Source organism: Xiphophorus maculatus, chromosome 10 (assembly GCF_002775205.1).
Source record: "Xiphophorus maculatus strain JP 163 A chromosome 10, X_maculatus-5.0-male, whole genome shotgun sequence".
NCBI classification, from domain to species: Eukaryota; Metazoa; Chordata; class Actinopteri; order Cyprinodontiformes; family Poeciliidae; genus Xiphophorus; species Xiphophorus maculatus.
The window spans coordinates 23456445-23477424 of record NC_036452.1 but is presented as its reverse complement, the minus strand read 5'-3'; the positions used below and the strand labels follow the sequence as shown (position 1 = coordinate 23477424).

At 40.4% G+C, this 20980-nt stretch overlaps 3 protein-coding genes across 10 annotated transcripts in view; 1 reads left to right on the top strand and 2 right to left on the bottom strand.

The window, feature by feature from the left end:
• Window positions 1-6250, bottom strand: part of arsg (arylsulfatase G) — a 25983-nt gene extending 19733 nt beyond the window's left edge. Inside the window, exons 1-3 of one of the 2 annotated variants that reach the window (XM_023341026.1) lie at window positions 6161-6250; window positions 2818-3042; window positions 2444-2679 (exon numbers count right to left, since the gene is read on the bottom strand). In XM_023341026.1, coding sequence (XP_023196794.1) covers window positions 2444-2679; window positions 2818-3029 — 448 coding nt within the window. In that variant the 5' untranslated portion in view covers window positions 3030-3042; window positions 6161-6250. Of the gene's footprint in view, window positions 1-2443; window positions 2680-2817; window positions 3043-4100; window positions 4680-6160 lie in introns of those variants that run through there. The other variant, XM_023341027.1, reaches the window with a different exon arrangement.
• LOC102221614 (monocarboxylate transporter 7) lies at window positions 3764-12998 on the top strand. Of its 3 annotated transcripts, none has more exons than XM_014473786.2 (6): window positions 3764-3944; window positions 7589-7829; window positions 7940-8083; window positions 8184-8312; window positions 8571-9482; window positions 10068-12998. In XM_014473786.2, exons 1-6 carry the CDS (start codon window positions 3930-3932, stop codon window positions 10358-10360), a joined length of 1734 nt encoding a protein of 577 aa, XP_014329272.1. In that variant the 5' UTR covers window positions 3764-3929; the 3' UTR covers window positions 10361-12998. The 3 variants fall into 3 exon arrangements, with proteins under 3 accessions (XP_014329272.1, XP_023196792.1, XP_023196791.1); XM_023341024.1 differs by lacking the exon at window positions 3764-3944 and adding an exon at window positions 6299-6379 and having other exon boundaries at window positions 10068-12997; XM_023341023.1 differs by lacking the exon at window positions 3764-3944 and having other exon boundaries at window positions 6430-7829.
• On the bottom strand, window positions 10558-20980 carry amz2 (archaelysin family metallopeptidase 2). 5 transcript variants are annotated; one of them, XM_023341029.1, is made up of 9 exons: window positions 20804-20980; window positions 18708-18814; window positions 17963-18040; window positions 17170-17458; window positions 16251-16424; window positions 16019-16147; window positions 15762-15925; window positions 14872-15048; window positions 10558-13187 (listed from the first exon to the last, which is right to left on the bottom strand). In XM_023341029.1, the coding sequence occupies exons 4-9, from the start codon at window positions 17456-17458 to the stop codon at window positions 13029-13031; spliced, it is 1092 nt and encodes a 363-aa protein (XP_023196797.1). In that variant the 5' UTR covers window positions 17963-18040; window positions 18708-18814; window positions 20804-20980; the 3' UTR covers window positions 10558-13028. The 5 variants fall into 5 exon arrangements, with proteins under 5 accessions (XP_023196797.1, XP_023196798.1, XP_023196796.1 ...); XM_023341030.1 differs by lacking the exon at window positions 17963-18040 and having other exon boundaries at window positions 18708-18839; XM_023341028.1 differs by lacking the exon at window positions 17963-18040.

Sequence of the window (20980 nt, the reverse complement as noted above, 5' to 3'; positions counted from 1 at the left end):
TGAATGATGTAAGTCAATGACTTGATGCAATCTGCTGTGTTTCCTTAGATAGAAAAAACTTTTTAACTCGTTTATTGTTTGATAACTAGGAGCAAAACTGAATGTATGTAATGGACTTTGAATCTGTTAGTATGAACTGAAATGCTAGAAGAGAGAGGGTTGAAACTCAGCTGGTGAAGAAGAATCAGCAATGATGTGTTTTTTTGTCACATAAGGCGCAGCTGGAAGATGGTTGGTGACCTTGTTTTGTACATTTCCTGCAGCGGAGACGTAGGACTGTGAGGCTGGAGGTCCTCAGAAGGCCAGGCAAATGGAAGGATACAGGATTGTGCAAGAGGTGCAAATGTGCTCATGTTTCAATTTAAGTGATATGTAAAGACTGTAGAATGATTTCTACCATTGACTGTTTCAATAGATGTCAGGCATATGCAGTTTCTGCATAAGTTTATCACAATGCTATGATAGACACCTTTTTCTGAGTAAATCTAATTTTTGGCATTAAAATAGCACCAAACCAACCAAAATCTAGGACTCTAATCAGCCTCTGAAGATCCCCTGAGTTACCTGGCACAAAGCTACCAGTAGCAGACCTTTAGGGTCCAAGTTGCCAGCTAGTGCCTCTGACGACTGTGTGTTCAGCAAACTTCCCAGAAGCTTGTGAGTTCATTAAAGAGGAAGTCAACAGCCTTTGATGGTCCTTCCTAAGGCATTTTTGGAGGATGTCTGAAACAACTATCCAGCTGAAATAGACCACTGTCATATAGGATGCCATCTTTATCAAGAGTGCCAGGACCTATCCAGAATGTACCCTGCTTCACACCCTTTGATTCTCTATACAGAAACTGCCCCAAAAGGATAGACACATGGAAAGATGTACTTTGTCAGCAATATAAATAGGTGGTAGATACTAGTCATGGTTAAAGCAAATTAATCTATTGTCATTTTACCATATTACTTTTGCATCAGTTGGGGTATCCTCTGCCTGATGGCATCATTTCAGACAGTTCATGAAAAAAGCGTCAGGAGTCTTAAGGGCCCTGCCCGGTCGGGCGTCATGCTAAAATCGGTTCTCGTTGTTTTCGAAGTTGGTTGACAAAAATTCCGTCATTTTGTCTCAGAATTTCATGGCTGTGTTTGTTTATGCAGAAAAAACAGCCCTAACAACTTAACTTCCAGATGTCAATTTTTCAGCCACAGAGCAGGAACAAGTCAAGTACATACTGCTGGACCAAAATACTGAACACTCCTTATTCAGTTCTGTTCTGGTTCAGCGGGCGAATGTCCAGAAGAAGCCTTATGCTCCTTTTTTTTGGCTTCTGACAACATGGAAAATAAAATAAGATATTCCAGCTTATCAATCATTACTTCCTTCTTCGACAAATGTATGAACATATGTATGTAAGCTGAGATCCTTCAATGTGTGCAGCAAGATGTTGGAGAGCTTTTATCACAGTGTTGTTGCCGGTGCCATCTTCTGGCTGCTGTGTGTTGGGGAAGCAGCATCAGAGCCGGCGACTCTAATAGACTAGACAAAATCATCAGGAAAGCTGGATCTGTACTGGGACTAAGGCTGGAGTCCCTGGAAACTGTGGTGGAGAGGAGGACACTGAAGAAGGTTCTGTCTATTATGGACAATAAACAGCACCCTCTCCACCACATAGTGGACAGACAGCGGAGCACCTTCTCACATAGGCTGCTCCAGCTCCGCTGTCGTAGGGACAGATACAGGAAATCCTTCCTGCCACATGCCATCTCACTGTACAATAAAAGCTAAATCACTGTTCTGCACTAATCAGTCCAATTTTGCACAACTGCACTGTGGCACACTTGCTGTACATATATTTACATATACATACTGTATCTGCATTTTTTGAATCTTTGCAAGGACTGCTCTAAGTTGCTTTTTATATTAACAGCATTTTATATTTTCACAATTCATAGCATTTTATATATTATTTTTATTTTTTATTTTATCTACTACTACTACTCAGTGGTAGTTGTTATTGTGTCTTGTCTCTATGCTGTAACTGTGAAGTAATTTCCCTGCTGGGATGAATAAAGTACTTCTATTCTATTCTATTCTATTTACTATACTGGTATAAACCACATCTACATGCCAAAATACCATGGCTATAATTGCAACAGGAGGGGTTTCATGGCTCAGTGTGTCTTGTGGACCTTCAAGGTAGAGTACGAAAACGAACATTCCACACCCACATGACCATGACATCAGCCAGCACGCTCGGGCCGATGTTCTGTGCCCTGATCTTACAGTTACTCCAATTCTCCAATGACCCTCTTAACTCCTATCATTACCCTCAGCAGATTAGCAGAGACAATGCTGAGTACATGTGGTACTGCTCCAATCAACACAGACAGGACTGGAATGCTAGTCAGGCAGAGGACAGAGTGAACTCAGCAGCAGCCTGCAGCCTAGACTCACCTCTGTTGTTTGGACTGTAAGGTCCGTTGTGTCCGAGGTGCCATTTCCCTATAACAGCGGTGTAGTAACCGGCCTGCTGCAGCAACTGGGCCAAAGTGACTTCAGACAGAGGCAGGCCAGCCACAGAGTTCACACCAAAGTTATGAGTCACTCCATTTCTGAGGCCATAGCGGCCGGTCAGGATAGCAGCACGCGATGGAGAGCAGGTGGAAGCAGGGGAGTGGTAGTCTGTTAATCTGGAAAAAGTTTATTCATACACATACAGTTTATGACATCGGAGGTCCTCTTCTAAGAAGATTACACTTTAATTACTTTGTTAACTTGTCATAGAAATCAGAGGCTCACATCTCATACATCACAAATAAAGGTTTTACCTGAGCCCTTGATGGGCCATCTGGTTGAGGTTTGGTGTATTATTTGTGTATTTCTCTGGTTGGTTAACATCTAGGTCTCCCCAGCCTATATCATCTGCCAGCATGATGATAAAGTTTGGCTTCTTTTCTGCTCCTCTTTGTGAAACTGTGTAGATCATCAGCCCAGAAAGCAACGTCACAGTCTGGAGCAGCTGAGATACAGGCCTGACCATCTTGGGATAAAAACTGTGAAAAGGAAAACATGTTTGATTTAGAGCTTGGCTAATATATAATAATATTCAAGCCGTTAGAGAACAAACATCATCATGAAAACCAAGATGTAGAGAAATTTAAAGGCCCAACATTATGTAAAATAGACGTATTCGAGCTTTACATCATGTTATAACGTTGTTCGCTCATCAAAAACATATCTGGAGTGTAGCTTTGATTCTTTCATGCATGTTTGAGAAATCCTTTATTTTCCATGGCAACCATTCAGCTGTGTAAAATGTCTAGATGGACCTAGCACCGCCGCAGAGCTGCAAGCGTCAAAGCTTTCTAGCTTCTGCCGCACAGAGCAGCACTTCCCCATGTCTCCCCCACTCAGCTCCTTCAGACTAGCCAGCAGCAATTAGCAAACGCCTGGTGGAACTGAGCATCAGCTGAGCTCATTATAGAAGCTACTTCTCAGTGAAAAACTTGTAATAAAAAAAAACGTTGTTAAATGGTTAATAGAGAAGCCATGTAAAGGAGCCATGAAAATTTGGGACAAACCTGGAAAACATGTGGATTTAAATAGGACTTTCCACAGAATTCAACCTGAGAACCTGCAACCACCAATCAGAGTAGACCAAGTTTTAAAAAAGGCGTGTGTGCTTCTGTGGACGGTTATTACAGACTTAGAACTGGTTGCAACCAGATCCCACCGACCCTCCTCCCTCCTCCCTATCAATGTGACTCTGTGACACACACAGCACGCCTGTTCTCGGGGTTCACGCGTGTCTGTGGATAAATGCCTGAGAGAACATGTGGCTCACATACAGTAGGTGGGCTACCCTGCGGTCGCTCGCAGATGGAAGACAGAGAAAACAGTCGCAGCTACTCCGACGAAGAGCGGATTAATTTCAGCTGAAATGAGCAACTCTCAGGTCAGACAGAAACACTTCAAAACGAAACATTTCGCAAACTGGCATGTCCTCTGTGGTTGGCTTTCATTTATCACTGCTCCGTGAGCGGGGGAAAAAAGCACTACCTCGGCTAACTGGGCAGTAAATGTCTTAAAAAGGCGACGTACAGATACTTACAGTGTGAGTGAGTTGTCCTTAAACAACAAGCACGCGACGACAAACAGCCGGCTGGCACGAGGACGTTGCGTCAAGCGCAGTGCGCGCGAGGATACAACCCGAAGTCAACGTCTCTTCCAAGTACACAGAGAATCAGGGGTTTTGTTTAAAACCAACAGAATGTAAAATATGAGTGGCTATGTTAGCAAATGTAAATAATAATCAGAAATGAAGAAAGGAGAGAGGCGGTTGTGTGCTGGTTGTTAACCTGTTAATAAAATAAAAGATCATACAAAAAGTTTCCGAAGAAGGCAAAAGAAAAAAGAAAGGTAGAGGAAGTACAGGTAGGTTGCTTGTAAGTAATATATGCAAGACTTCAAAAACATCTCCAAGTCCTGTATTTTTCCGTCCTTTAAAATGTTTTAGTCTGTTAATGTCATGTTATACATGTTACTTTATTTTGTAAATAGATACGGGCAGCAAGTTATTCATGTCTCAAGACTTTGTTCCGTTTTGTCACATAACAGTGTATTTTCCCTTGGTAAAGTAGAAGTGGATTATTGCGAAGTGAAATGAAAACCTATATCATTTTTCTTGGTGATGGTCTGATTTTATACCTTTTTTTTAAACCAAATAAAAATCTGAAAAGTGTGTTGTGGATGTGATTTTTATTTACATTCACAACCCCTCCCCAGTTAAATCTTGCTGCTGTGATAATGGCTTAGAGAAAAACAACTAAGATTTCTTGAATATATTTTTTGGTCTGGACTTTGACTGGGCCATTTAAACTGTTCCATTGTCGTTCTGGCTTTACGTTTCCAGTTGTTGTCCTGGTGGAAGGTTAACCTCCACTCAGTCTCAAATTATCGTTTTCAATTTTTTATTTTCCTAAAAGTAAAAAAGCATTTTCCTCTTTTTGTGTAGGTATGCACTCCCAATATAAAACCTTGACGTTTGTAATGTAATGTGATCAAATATGGAAAACTTCAAAGCACATTTCTTATATGCTTACTTAAGTTTTAACTTGATCATTTCTCAATCAATATAAATATTTATATGTATGTTTTAGTAACTATTAAGATCACATAAGACATAGAATACATCTCAGTCTTTTCTATTCTCTATAGGTCATCTTTTGTTTCGGGTTGGTAATAAACGCCCATTTTCATTCATACACACCTGGAGGTGTATTAACATATTAACACGCTTAAATCTGGTTTTCTTGGTGTTTTCTAACAGTTTTTTTTTCTTTCTTTCACATTTCACATCTCTGTATGTGTAATAGCATGGGACAATGGTTACTTACCCTTTATGTTTATCTGCTTTGTAAATAAAGTGTTATGCAACCACAGCATACTGTGCAGAATAAGTCTTTCATTAAAGGTTTCCAGCAGATCGAAATGAACCTGGATTTACTCCACTGCACGCTTAACGTACCAGCGGCGGTTATGAAATCTTTTCTTGTTGCAAAACTGAACAAAGCCATGAGGGGAAATTGCATAAGTTTCATGTAGTGAAGGTAAAATTTAAAATGTTACCCTTAAGAGGGACAGTTAGAGGAATGATGCAGAAACTGCAGATTGCTAATAAAAAGATGCACATTTTGTAATTGTTTGCATTAGGATTCATCTCCATGCCTTATTATAGGAGGATTACAGAGTTGATTGCAGTTCCCCTTTTGCAATTTCCAAAATGAAATTTAATTAAGTCTTTAATAAATTCAATGGAGGGCCGAGGAATAATGTAGCTTTTTCCTATGGTAATTCATATTTTATTCTTAAGTAGTAGATTGAAGTGTCAGTAAATGCACCACTTTTACAAATAAGGAACAAATTACTGTCAACATCTGGATTTTTTGCTCAATTTTGACCCCCCTCTCATCCCCCTCCTCAAGTATTAATAATTAATTAGTTTCTACCTTGCAGAAAGAGGCTGAACTACAGCTACTGTTTTTTTTTCCTCTCTCCTGACATCTATCTGAACCGCACTGACAGTGTTTGTACATTCAACATAGCTGGAAGGATGAGCAGCATGTGAGTTGAACTAAAACTGCAGCGGTTCTGTAAAACAGATAATCTGACCTGTCAGTGAGGAGAAGAGGAGCAGGTCAGAAGGGAAGGTCAGGCGTCCTCTGACGGCTCTTCGCTGTTAGAACCACTGAGGCGGGTTCTGCAGAGTGCGACCGAACCAGCGCCAGCAGGGATTGGGACTCTAATCCGAAGCGCTCTTACTGCGGGCTCGTTGCATCCGGCAGGTGGCCGAGGTTCGGCTCCACATCGCGGACTGATCGCGGTTCAAAGGTCTGTGCATGTTTTGGTCATTTTCTAACTGCCAAAACATAAAAATAAATTTATTTTTTTTTTAGTTTTAGTTTTAAAATACACATGTTTTTTTCTCTCTCTTCATAATGATAATAAAAGTCCCTCAAACTGACTGAGAATGACCCACTTTCTAAAATTCCTAATTTTGCGACCAATCTCTACGGTGACTGTAGGAGGCGCTATTTCCTTCTGTTCACCTCCAATGTATCCCACGTGTTTTTTAGGCTACAAATAAACACGTCTCAAATTTTTTATAAGCTTGGATGAAGTATATATATATAAAAATATATCGTTTTCATGTCACATGATCCTGCGATTGTATCGTTTGTTTTGGGGATGTGGAGGGTTTTCAGAGTACCAGTAAAAAACGAACAAACAAAAAGTGGCCTGTATTTCAATGTAACATTTTCTGTTTTAAAATGAATAACTGTCCCTTTTTCCTTTCCTGGTTTCTGATGAGAAAATCCCAAAAGATAATAATTCACTTGGGCAGACTGCTGTTCTTCTTTAAACATCACGGCCTGTTTCAGTGCATCTCTTCAAAGTAATAATAATTCTTGTGAAAATAATTTGATGCACCTCTTGCTTTCTGGTGCATCACAAGACATTCGCATGTATAACTAGAAGCATTTCAGCAATACCTTTGAAAAAGTGAATCTCATTCATAAAGTGATATATTACAAGTCTTTATTTCTGTCAACATTGATGGTTACGGTTCACATCAAACAAGGATCTCATGGGAAATCTCATTTGATAATCTCACATAGTGCTGATTGAAAGTCAGTCATGCTTCATTTGTAGCAGTATGCACCGATTGCAGTTTTCTGGCCAATTAATGATTAACAATCTTTAAAAAGCCTGACCTGCCAATTCCAATTTTGGCTGATACCGTGTTTTTTTGTGTGTGTGAAATGTTGCCAAATGTAGCAAGAAAGTCGTTGAGTTGGTGACTATCGCTAACTGCAAACATGTACATGACTTGGTGGGCTGGTCTGTCAGTGAAACCTCCCTCACAGCAGAGCAACAGAGGACAGTGGTTGATTTTTAGACCTTTGCTGAGGTCAGCAAGACCGGCAGATGTGATCGGCTTCAGTATCGGCCAATCAACGATCTCCCAAAATGAAGGCAATTGAGGCCGATTTATTGGTACACCCCTTTCAATTAGTAAAGCTTTTTTCTCTTTTGCAGAGCATGGGACTGTGCAGAGCTAAAGTAACCCAGTTCCTGGGGGCCAAACAGTACTCCAAGGCCCCTGACGGAGGATGGGGGTGGGTGGTGGCTGTGGCGTTCTTCCTGGTGGAGATGTTCACATATGGCATCATTAAGAGCTTTGGGATCTTCCTCCAGGACATGATGGAGGAGTTTGGTGAGACCAACAGTCGGGTCTCGTGGATCATTTCCATCTGTGTGTTCATCATGGCCTTTAATAGTAGGTGGCCGGTTCATCTGCCGCGACAGACTGGATGCAGCTCTGAAAAAAACAAAATCTAGCCCATGAGTGGCAATGATATTAAATCACATTTTGTTTGCAACCTGCAGGTCCTCTCTCCTCAGTGATGATGAACCACTTTGGCTTCCAGTTTGTTGTTATGATTGGAGGATTACTAATATCCACTGGCACCATTGCAACCAGCTTTACCAGTTCACTCAATCAGATATACATCACCTATGGAGTAGTGACAGGTATCCATTTGACTTCATCTACACCTATAATGAATTCTCTGAAGCTGTCCTGCAGTGATGTGTCTTGGTAAATTAAACAAAAACGCGTTGAACTGTGCAGGTCTGGGCTACAGTCTGACTTTCCTGCCCACTGTGACCATCCTGTCAAAGTACTTCAGCCGTCGGCGCTCTCTGGTCACTGCTCTGGCTTCTACTGGGGAGTCCCTTGCAATGTCTGCCCTAGCTCCAGGTGAGAGCAAAGTCTCATCTGGATCTGATGATTTTTATGCACACATCCCAAGAGTGCTTTGTTGACGTATTTATGTTTTACAGTATATGTATTTTGTTGGGACTTATTCTGTACAGAGACCAGAGAATAATTTAAAAATGAATGACATGATTTTAAAAAAAACCCAAAAAACAAAGAGGATTTGAAAATGTGTTCATTTTTAAATAAGCTGAGCAATCACACATTTCATTTCATCACTGCATTTTCTTTGCCTTTTAGGCTTTTCTGTGTTAAGAGATCAAATTGGCTGGAGACGCACCATGGCAGTGATCGGAGCTCTGCAAAGCGTCATCATCGTCTGTGGTGCGCTGCTCCGGCCAATCATTATTAAACCCAGAATGCCCCAAAGCCCAAACATTGACACATCTTCCCCAAAGGAGCTGGAAGCACTCAAGAAACAAGAGAATGTAGACAGTTTGGTTCTTGAGAACTTTGAGACGACTAATGGTGTCCTGTCACTTAAAGACACCTGTACACCAGAGGAGAATACTTCACTGGACAAAGAGGCAAGGCTAGAGACGGCTCCAAACTCTCAGGAAAAAAGTAAAGAACTGGAAACAGAAAAACACAACAAAGATGACGAAAAAAAGATGTACCAAGAAGAAGGATGCAACTCAGGCTGCACAAAGCAATCTGCTGCAAATTCTAGACTCCTAGACTTCTCCATCCTCAAAGACTGCAGTTTTATCCTCTACTCTCTGTTTGGACTGTTTGCCACTCTGGGTTTCTTCGCCCCTCCGCTCTACATCATCGAGCTGAGCGTGAACCGTGGCGTGGAGCGAGAGCAAGCCACCTACATGCTCTCCATCATGGCCGTGGCTGAAATCTTTGGACGATTCGTCATCGGGTGGGTCCTGTCCCAGAATGTGTTCAAGACAAGGAAGCTCCTGGTACTCCTGATGTGTGTGGTCATGATGACAGTGGACTTAGTGGGATTTACGCTGGTGACAAATTTTTACACTCTGGGTTTGTGCTGTGCTGTGTACGGGTTCTTCATGGGAACCCTGGCATGCACTCACATCCCCATGCTGGCAGAGGATGAGGTGGTGGGCGTGGAGAGGATGTCATCAGCTGCCGGTGTCTATGTGTTCATCCAGAGCTTTGCTGGACTGGGTGGGCCGCCACTTGGAGGTAGGAAAGATCTTTTCATGGGTAAACATTTCTGGTTGTATAATATTCTGATGCCTAAGCAAATGTATAGGCCCTTAAAAGTAGAGATGCACCGAGACATTTACTTGCGACACAAAATTGACAATTTGCAGCTTGATTGGTTCTGATCAGCAACTCACTGTTTGGAACCTCATTTAGCAAACACACCTCAAGTAAACTCTACCAGAATGCTCAACAACAACAACTCTCTTGACGTGGATGCTGTTATTTAGTGAAAAAGTGAGAGGAAGCATAGATATGCATGAGAGAACTGAATAAACAAACGACTCAAAAACATCGAACAGTATCAGAGGTTCATGTATTCCATTTGCGCAGCCTGAACAAGTCTGTGATACTTAAGACTTCCAATCATTTCAAATTTGTTTAGACACATGGATCTCTTCTTATTCCATTTTCTCTTAGTATGAAAACAAATATGTCACGGAGGACAGTGAGATCAGTTTCTCAACCCCAAAACGATCTGTGGAGGACCAAATAATATGATGCCATAGTTTTAGATTTGTAGTTTACTGAACTTGTTTCTCTGTCCCCACTCCATGCCTACAGGTGTGCTAGTGGATGTAACTATGGACTATGGAGCGGCGTTCTACTCCTGCGCGGTGGGAATGGGACTGAGTGCTGTGTTCCTGGGACTTGTTAGACCTGCTAAAAAAGGGTTGCCCTGCAGGAGGAGAAGCCCGAAACACTTTGCAGTTGAACATGAAAGGAACCCTGGCTACAAGGAGGTGAGAGGAGAGAAGAAACCGGACCAAACTCACACGGCACACGACTGCTCTGAGACAGAAGACAAAGGGAACGTCAGTCAGGAAGGAGTCAAGGAGGTCACAACTCAATACTAAGCTGAAAAAACGCACAAGTAAAAGAACAAATCAAGTGAATGTAAGGGTATAAGGTGAACAGTCCAGGAGGCAGTAAAGAGAAGGTTCAGCACTTATGAGAGGGGAGTAGGCATGGGCTGGTTACTGGTTTCAAGGTATACCGCAATATAAAAAACATCACGGTTTCAAAACCACAAACATTTTCAGTCATACCATTCTGGGGGTACAAGCGTGTTTTTTTTTTTTGTCTGGTCAGAGATAGAGTGGAGGTCGAATCAAACCGGTCATGTATAGCTGCACTATCACAATCCGTCCACCTTGTCTAAAAGAATAAAGTCCACTTTATGGAAGTACATCAGCTACCGTAGGAAGACAGATGGCAACTTGGAGGAAGAAGGTTGTCCTATGTGCAAAACTTGCTTACCATACTATAGCCAAAGGAGGCAAACACGATCATGCATCTAGGAGAGCAATTTGCTAAATTAAAGGTAAAGTTCATGCTGTGGTGAAATGAACGAGCTACCTCTAGTGAAACAAATATCACCGTGTTTGTGATCTAGAAGGAACTTCCAAAAGCAATTTAAGTTGACTATGACTGTAGAGATTATGGCGATAGGCGAATTTGAAATGAAAATAAAGGGCTGTCGCGTGGCGCAGACTTTAGAGCTGCGCCATGTAGACAGAGGCTACCGACCAGGATGTGTTCATCCCACGTTCGTCTCCCATTGTCTTTCTCCCTTTCTCTTTGACCCCTTCCTGTCACATTGCTTTCAAATAAATGCCACTAGTGTAAACAAAATGTCAAGCAATAATAAAAAAAGAAATTCTAGTTAAATTCAAATGGCTGTTCTAAATGTTCTGGCAGCAACGCGTCATGTCAAAGAGGATCAGCCCACAATTCAGCAAACATGCAAGAAGCAAATTGCCTATACATTCACATCAAAGCATGCTAAAGAAATGCTAAATGATACGTCTTAGAGCTGTAATACTAATACCACACCTAGCCTAGCCATCCCAGGCCACTCTGCTCGATTCAAATCTCTGAAATGGTCCAGGCTTCCTCCCATTGACTTGGAGTCTGCCAGTAGACTTTCTACTGGGCCAATCAGCATACAGGAGAAGTTGATCTTCTGCGCTGTTTTAGAAATGCACTCTCACTGCAGTTTTTGCAATGGCAGCAGAGGAAGTGAAGGAAGTCTTTCAGTCCATGTTGGCCACACTTTCAAATAATGAATTGACACCAACAGCCGCCTCGTAATTTCCGGAAGCTTCATAGCATCAAACTGGTGCATTACATCATCGTTACGTCACGGCCAAACATTAGCGACTTTAGGAAAATTTAAAACCTCAACAGAGTCCACTCCTCTAGGAAGCAATCGTGTCTCAATAGCCAAGCGTTCAGACCCTCTGTACCAAGCTAAGAGTAGAACAAGGGGCTGACGTTTACCCGCCATGTGATACCACGACATGGTGATATTTTTACCTAACATATCATAGTGTCATAATTTCATACCGCCGCATGCCTAGACGGAAGTATCGCTGTGGTGTTTGATCGAAATAGGGAGTTGTACCTTAAATATGATCCAACAACCAGTATTTCTTTTTTACAAGTTTACATGCCAAATATAAAAATTAATGCTTTTTTTGTACTTTGTTCTGTATTAGTGAAGAGTGTAGAGTGAATGAACAGTGACAGGAGATGTCACACAAAGGTGGGTCCTCAATAAGTCATCAGTGTTGCAGTGTGAAGGTAGTTAGTCTGTCTGGTATCAATCAGGGCCTAACACTGAAGTATTTTACATCAGCTGTTGATCAGTCTAACCACTCCTGGAAAATACTAGAAACTAAAGAGAGCTGCTAACAAAATATACTGCACAGATTTTATTGCAATTAATTGAAAATAAATAAAAAATTCCAAAACCTCAGGAGAATGTAACAAAAAGTATTTTCTTATTTTTTAATCTATTTTTTCTGTATATCAATCATTTGTCATTTTGTACCAAAGATGCATTAAATCGCAATAAAGCAATGATGTGAATTGAACTTCTTAATTAAGCCTTCCAGGCGTATTTTTGTGTCATGAAGCGATGGTTCATGCATTGATCACATCAGTCACTGAAGAGCCTGTATAATGTTAACACATCCATCCATGCAAAATGACCTGCTAATGCTAATCTGAGAATAAACACATCAGATTGCAGTTTGCATTTCAGACTAAAATAAAAATGTGACATTAAGTCCCTTAATTCACAAAGTTTCTTTCTCCTGTTGATTGTTTTTCTAAGTATGACAGTCCATCCAAATTCCCTTATTTTTAACGTGTCCCATCAGTGTGACACATCTGTCGAATCCTCAGTTTACACAATAAATCAATAAAAATATCTTAATGATCCTCCTGCACGTTTACTCGTGTTAACCAGCTGCACTTGTGACCTGACCTTTTCTTCGTGTTTGAGCCAAATGAAGGAGAAGCAATTGGCCTAAAAGATGTCATTTGAGTATTTCACATGTTCATTCATTCATACACCAAGCTGTAGGCAACTTCGGGTTAAGTGTCATGAACAGAACACGCGGAAGCTGCAAGCTTCCAATTGCAAGATCCCAACCCTACCACTGAGCCACAGGAACAACCTTAAGAAGCTTAGACAAAACTCTTCATCAGCTGAATGAAAGCTGGCAGTCACTTCGGCTAACTTATTTCCAGTCTGTCCAAACAGCTGCGGAGCCACAGCCGGGATTCATTGAAGGCTTCGGTGGGTTTGTGAAAACGGACAGCAGAATGGTGAGCAGACGCCCCCTCTGCTTCTGACAGCTGACTCTCGTCGTCTTCCATCCAGCAAAGTAAAGCCTGTTGAACACACAGAAAAATTTATTTACAAGAATCAAAGTAAAAATAGTGTGATGATGAATAAACTCTCCCAAAATATGGCAAAATTAAACTGTGAAGAACACAGTAACCATCCATTTATCAATGACTAAATAAATCATTTCTTGCACCTTGCCGGTCATAATTATGGAATCTTCTTGGAAGTACAACCTTATGAGCGGCAATCTTGGCAAAGTTGCTTTAGGGGTTTTTTAAAATGTTTTTTGTGTTCCATTTATTTAACAGAGACAGATGTACAGGAGAAATGGTTTTCAGTATTGTTAATTAAAAAAAAAAAAATAAAGTAACAAAATGTGGGACTTGATACCAGTAGAGGAAAATGTTTCTAAAAAGTTTACAAAAAGAGAGAGAGAAAAAAGATACTTATAGTTCTGGGACAGTCTCTAATCAGCAGATTAACTGGTTATATATAGAACAAACTTCCAGAAAACTGCAAAACAGCTGAAACACGGAGATCCTTTAAATCAAGACTACACACCCTGCTTAGAGTTCTGAAATGGAACATAAACCAACATATTTAATGCGTTTTGATGATTTTAACAATGGCACTTGACAAAATGCAATGTTTGTTACTCGTTTTCACAATTATTGTCTGCATGGTGTATTTATGTTTTATAAAAACATAAAACCATCATAAACAACAAGGCACTTTGAACTGCCTTGTTGCTGAAACGCCAGGTGAGGTGGTCAGAGTTGGGTGACAAAGTGTCATCTACCAAAGATTCAGGTCAAGGAGAAGAAAGAAAAAAACACTGTAGGCAGGTGTGATGCAGCTTCTCTCCATCAGCAGAGCCCGTCCTGAATGCTAAGGCTAGGTAACATAGCCACTGACGATGGCAGATAAACGGTTTTCCAGGTACGGGGAGTTGTTTCTCTGCCATTAGCACATTTAGCAGTGAAGTTGATTGACAGCGCTAAGACTCGGCCTCCTGTCTCTGATTGGTTGTTTCTGACCTGTAGCGCTGTCGTTTCTACACACGACAATAGCAGCTCAGGAAGGAGGTGGAGGAGACAGATTATCTGTCTCATGCTACATTGTCACGACATGGTAACACAAGTATGTGCAAAATAATATTTTTTATAAAAGTTACAATCTGCAGCTTTAAAGCAGGGCAGGGAAAGCTGGGAAATAGATGGAGCTCAAAACAGACCTTGAATTTGAAATAAAAGTTCAAATCCAACATTGTTTTTTAATCCTGTTTTGGATAATGAGGTTTATGCTTCAGGAATTTCTGAAGGAGAAGAGAACAATTTAACAACAAGAAGATCCTTAAAATGTTTATAGAGATAAAAAGAAAGAAAGAAAGACAATGTTACAAATTGTTACAGATAAACCTTCTTGTGGAGCGGAAATGTGCAGCATTCCGTTAGGGTTCAAAATTCAAGCAGATGCTGAGAAAGATATTTTTTAGGATGTACCAGCTCAGCACAGTGAGGTTAAAATTCAGTCCACCATGTGAACTCAGGCATGTCAGGGGGCAGAACACCGACCCAGACGCTACCAGAAAACCGGCTGACGTAATCAGTTTCTAACACCTGTGACGCTTAAAACGCCGAGTTACTTTGCACTCATCATCATTACAGCATGGAAATGTCTCCTGTACATTGAATAGTTGAGCATACATTAAGCAGAGTGTAGTTTTACCTTGTATCTGTCAGCAATTTTAAATCCAACTGCGACCTGAAGCTTGTGAAGGCAGATCGCACAGAGGTCCAGCGGTCTACGATCCGACTCCTCCAAGTGGTTCGATCCCTGCATGATACAGTTCATCCACTGGCAGTGCTTTATTCCAAACATATGGCCAATCTCATGGGTAATGATCTGCAACAGCATGTTACATACACCGTGTCATAGCAAATTCACAAACAGAACTAGTGAGATAAAACCACCTGCACTCGAGAGTTATCTCTAAACATGTTTTAGGCCTTAAAATGTTGAAGTCATAAAATGTAACTGTCACTTTAGTCTTTGCAATTATTTTCAAAATAGAGTAGTTTTAGAGTACTACTTTTCTGAAATAAAAAACCGCCACCACTGAAAGAGAAAGTGTGACGTTAGGGTCATTGTAAATGAAAGGAAAAACAGGAGTAGTACATTTTTGAAAAGAAAACAAAACAAACTCAGACATTTTTAGATTAATCTCAGAAATTTGCTAGAAAGAAACTTGGAAATTTATGAGCTTCAAAGGTTAAGAATTTTCAACTTTTGGACATTTCTGAGATTTTGTGTTTCGAATAACTGTTTATGACTGATCTTTTAAATCCTTGGGTGGGGGTCTCAGTTTGATAGGTATCCAGGCACATTCCTCCTCATGCCTCATTAATGGGCCAATCAGGGGCCGAGTTCAGCTTTCTCAATATGATGTCATCACACAATCGCGTAATGCAACTTCCAGCTGTGTTCTCAGCTGTTTTGCGCTAACTTTTTAATCAACTTGCAAGCATGAAAAATGAATATAACTATCATAAGCCACAAATATGAGTGCAACTGAAAATGGAAATGTGTAAAAATGATTCCATATGCCCTTTAACAACCTTGCAGGATCGAAGCAGCAGAGTGCTGGTGATGGGTGGAGTGTAGTATCCCTGGAACACAGAGAAATCTCCCTGCCTCGGCTGAAGCTTCTTCTTCAGCCTCCCAGCATAATTTCTGGAGTAAAAGTGGTCGTCATATCTGGCAAAGCTGAACACACCCATCCCTGATGGGGGTGGAAATTAAAGTCACACTCTATACATTTGAGCGCCATCTAGTGGTTGATGTACATTTTCCTTTATGATAACAAAAAGCTCACCGTCACTGAGAGAAGCCTGACCAAACACAAAGTTCCAGGAGTCCTTTGGGTAGAGGTCAATCATCGTGATTCCAACTATGCAGAAAGCATCTTTTGGTTTTCTTTTCCTCAGATACCGTAACAAGTCACCTTTGTTTCAAAGGGAAACAACAAACAGGTCGTGTCTGAAGGGAAAGCAAAGGCAACTGACATCGTGAAGCAAAGCTTGGATAAAGAAATATGTCTGAGTTACCTGTGAGAATTTGCAGGTTGTGAGAGCTGCTGTTCACCCTAAAGGAGCATCCTGTTTCAGACACACTAACTGCTGGAAGCAACTTAACAGAAAGCCCACAGAAAAAGGCCTGGCAGTAATCTCTGAGCCATTCAACATACTGGTCTGTCTGGAGTCCCTCATCTCCAAAAGAACCTGCAAACAGACGCACACAGTTTGATATTTCAAAAAATATTTAGTTTAACTGAAACACACCTATAAAAAAAAAAGTTTTTTTGATGAAAAAAATGTTGGGACTTCAATGAGGTGGTTTCTTGGCCACTTATTTGTAGAAAACACCACAGTGGCGAAATTATGTTTTTTCGACATCAGTGGATTTGGAAACACAGATATTCATTCCATTGGAAATGTGCTCAAAACTTTGTTTATACTCTGATCATGTCGAAAATACACCATTTCACAATTGCAATGTTTCTAATAGGTAAGAAATACAGTTTGAATCATGTAAACAAGTTTGTCCCCATGATGTCATTAAAAAAACGCGCCTTGGCTTCAACCTTCTAGCACTTCCTGTCATCTTCTTCACTGTTTTCCAACAGTAGTAACAACCTGCTGTTGATCACTTGGCTCGTGTGAAAAATGTGCTTCCATTGCAGTTTTGTGAAATATGCTGACGTTAATATGGCCTCAGCAGAAAAACTTTTTTATCGAACATTAGTTTTTTTTTCTAAATTAGCCTCCTTTTATTAAGCACATTTATTTCAGTAATTTCAATTCGCGCAATTTTATGGTCTTTGGAAGCGCAGCTAGGGTTTTGTAAAATAACACATCAAATTTGCAATGCCCCTTGAATTTTTTGACAATCTTCAACCTTCCAAGAAAAACGCATTTTACAAGAAATTAAAAACGTTCAAGTCACATGTAGCACAAGCTCACTCACCGATAGTTTGTATGTAAATAGTGTTGTGGCTTGCGTCAGGCGTCTTGCGGTGAGGGTCTCTATAGAAAGCCTCAAAGTCTTGAGGTTCCTCAGGATGAGCAACGATCCAGTCCGAGTCAGAGTGAAGAGTGATGGGCTGGAAGAGAGACCCTCGCTTCCCAGGGTGCAGCCCTCCCTCCAGAAAGCGCCTTTCTCCTTCTGTGTAGTCGCCGTATAATTTAGCCAAAGCCGGTAATTTAGACACTAAAGCCCTGCAGAGCTTCTCCTCAGAATGCTGGACCACGTTCATCTGTGGGATGGGGGAGAGAGATAGAATGAATTTATATCAGAATAATAAAAACAAACTTTTACTGCAGCTAAGCCTAGCATAGTGTAGCAGTGATTCCTCCCCTCAACCCCGTTGCTTGTCTTTAAAGAAAACTGCTTCACTAACACTTCTAAAAACTGGTAAAAAAAGACAAACTGAAGAGTTAAAGACACTGGAACAGAATTGCTTTTGCTGTATGCTATTAACAATTCAGCAGGGAGGTTGAAGATAAACAAAAGTCCATTTTTTGGCACCTTTTGCCTTTATAATAGAAACAATTATTCAATTTATGAATGGTCTCTATTTTTAAGGAATCTCAGCAGCTGGATAGCTCCAAACGTTTGAGCTAACAACCACAGATATACACTGATGTATGTTGACCCAGGTTCTTCTCACTTTTTATAAATTTCTTTACATATTCATTAATGTTATGATCAGGGCTTTGTGCGCACTCTATATTCTACGTCCTTAATTAATGACACTCACTGTATCTTTACAGTTTGTTGCTTGTATTTCTCATCACTACAGGAAGGATCTCTGGCAGCAGTCAGTCTCGCAATGAACCTAGAAAGCCTCAGAGTAAAGAGACAGCTTGGTGTATAACTGCCATGACATAACACCTTTAAATTTGAGCAGCAGAAACGATATTCCACAGTAACGTATCCTAGATGACACCGTCAGCTGTTAGCAAGCACTGCTAATCCACCTCATTTGCTTATGCTGCTCCTCTGTATGGTTAGAAAGCTGGGCAGAACGACGCTGGAGTCAGAGAAGGTTTGAACTTCCTTCCCCTCTCTTCATAATATTATGTCTGATTTGTTTATGAAAACTGACAGGTACAACAGAGTTCGTTCAGTTGCACAGCTGTTTCTGACTGAGTTAATGGCTGTACATCAAACTACGCCTGACTCAACTCCCTACATTGCTGCTACTGGCCCAGGTCTACTCACAATAGTTAGTACTGTTTTTATGGAAAAGTGTGGTGTGATAGAAATTCATTTACTTTTGGTAAAAATTCATGTACTTTCTCAGTGAAGATTTATGTATTTCACATTTCTTTACACCTGTACACAACTTTTACACAGTAATGCGTATGCTTAAAAAGCTACATACATGCGCTATAGCTAATTTCACTGTAAAGGTAAATATATACCAAGAATGTGTGTTTAAGTCTTTTCAAGAGAGAGAGACAGAGAAACACAAAACTAACGGACAAAGCAGAACTCCTGACCTGAGCCAGAAAACCTGAGACGTCCGGAAGGCTGATGCAGCCCTGAACCCGACCGGAACCTCAGAACAGTTCCTCCAATGGGCAGACCTGCCGGTTCTGTCACTGAGCTGCAGGAATCCCAAAGGAAAATCACTTTTGAAGAGAAGAGATTGAACACACACACACTAAGTGGCTATTGAAGCACAACTGAACCCAACATGGACGATGGGTTTCTGCTTCTGTTTGTGCACAGAGAACCAACACTCTGTTAGAAACATTTGAACTTTATTATTTTTTTCTAAAATTGATCATTGAGAGGAGCAGGATGGACCATCACACACTCGCACACAAGTTTGTATTTATGGGATCACTCTAGAATGAACAAGTTTAGCATTAGCTAGCATAGTCAGTTTACTGCAGCTGTTTATCACAGCCTGATAAAATAAGTTATTCTCACTCGCATCTCTCACTGTCTTAATGAGTCGAAATGATTAAATGCAGGGGAGAGAAAATGCCCGAAACATCAATATTACTAAGTAGCAATAATTTTTATTCATGGTAAAATCATCAGCTCTCAGTAAGATAAACAGGGTTTCTCTAAATGAGATGAACACGGTGAGCAATAAGGACACTAGAACAGGGTTTAACTAAAATGTAAGTTTTTATGAAAATAAATAAACCTCAATTCATAGTTAGTGTACAAAGGACAAATAAAATAATTTCTTCCGATTTTGGTCACAACCAGAGGAAAATGAAGAGGCAGCAGTATCCATGAAGAAAAACTATAAGCCGTCAGAAATGAAAAAGCAGCGGGTTGAACAGGAGGCAGTGTGAGCTCCACAAACCACGTGCTAAAATAAAACCTAATGGCTGCAGACGTAGCAGCCCAACAGTAAATCATTTAAATAGTTAAATAGTCTGAAGGCGACATGCGCATATATTTTGTACATCAGAAAACTAAATATAATTTTACAGGTGAATGTAAGTTTATTGCAGCAGAGGCTGAAATAAACATTAAATCAGAGACGCCTGCCGGTTCTCCGCACTCAGAATAATGTCAGAAATTAAATTAAATTAATTCATTGCTTCTTTTTAAAAACATTGTCACAATACATTTTGAATGATTACATGACTGAATGTTAGGATATTTTTTATTATTATTTATTTTTTAAAATATTACAGGTAATTTGTTAAAGTCTGCACAGTTAGCCATATCAGTGTCATGCCTTTATTGATCACATTTATGTGTACTTATAATGTATCGTTTGTGTTTGACTGAAATAAATAAACTATATTTAAAAAGTTCAGTCCATGTTGGTTCTGATCCAAAACCTCCATCCAGTATAAATGATGTTTCTTTACTTTGTATTGGCTTCCATTCATTTGTATTTCTGAAACTCTGACCTCTACCCTGAGCCTGACCCTTAAGACAAAGCAGATTTATTTCTACAGCACATTTTCAGCAGCAAGGCAACTCAGGAGGAAAAACAACAGCAAACCAGCAACGTGAACTCAGATAAACGTTGGGTTGCTGTGGCGATGTAAGAGGAAAAAGAATAAAGATAAAACCCCAGATGTCTGCCTTTACACATCCAGAATGAGAGAGAGCATGTCTGGTTCTGGGGATCACAGTAAATTGACCTCAACCCTTTGAAAAAGTTATAGAAAGCACTTAAAGTCAGGTTTGTGCCAATAAACTATTGGAATAGTTATTTTTCCCACTTGCAAAAGAATCAAAATCTCATAAAAGTAGAAGAAATTTATAGAGGGGGGGAAAAGTAACATTCATTTTAATAATCAATTATTCCGATTAAGCATATAAAAGAAATTGCCACATTCTCCTGATTTTTCATATTTCCCTTAACTGAAGCTACCTAATACTATGCTTGTTTTTAGCATATCGCTAGCCTAAGCTAATTGAGTGAAGTTCCCTCTGTTGGCTTGGTAGTGCCCAATTTAACAACATAATGAAAGGTTTCCTTTCTTCTTCTTGATTCTAATTGGCGGGTGGCAAAAAGTGTTTGGTATGCATTACCGCCACCACCTTTCCTTTTTGAAATAGTAGTTTCTGTGGAGGTAGAAAATGTAGCTGTAAACAGGAGCTAGCAAAAGCTCACCCTGGTATTAACGTCCAGCTTCTTCTTCTTCTTCTTTAGATTTTAACGGCAGCTTGCATCCATTTTTGTTGCACCACTGCCGCCATCTCTTGGATCCTAATATCTATACCTCAAATTCTTCTAATGAGCCCAGTATTATGACGTCCAGCTGTACCTGATGACGCAATGTAAACACAG

What these genes read in the sequence shown, in the direction of transcription:
- LOC102221614 (XM_023341023.1), top strand. Translation starts at nt 7,520, where the DNA reads ATGAAGGCAATTGAGGCCGATTTATTGGTACACCCCTTTCAATTAGTA. An exon ending in CACCTATGGAGTAGTGACAG is followed by an intron (nt 8,084 to 8,183) that starts GTATCCATTTGA and finishes TGAACTGTGCAG; the next exon opens with GTCTGGGCTACAGTCTGACT. An exon ending in GGGTGGGCCGCCACTTGGAG is followed by an intron (nt 9,483 to 10,067) that starts GTAGGAAAGATC and finishes CCATGCCTACAG; the next exon opens with GTGTGCTAGTGGATGTAACT.
- amz2 (XM_023341030.1), bottom strand. Translation starts at nt 17,458, where the DNA reads ATGAACGTGGTCCAGCATTCTGAGGAGAAGCTCTGCAGGGCTTTAGTG. An exon ending in TCAGGCTTCTCTCAGTGACG is followed by an intron (nt 15,926 to 16,018) that starts GTGAGCTTTTTG and finishes CACCCCCATCAG; the next exon opens with GGATGGGTGTGTTCAGCTTT. An exon ending in AAATTGCTGACAGATACAAG is followed by an intron (nt 13,188 to 14,871) that starts GTAAAACTACAC and finishes TGTGTTCAACAG; the next exon opens with GCTTTACTTTGCTGGATGGA.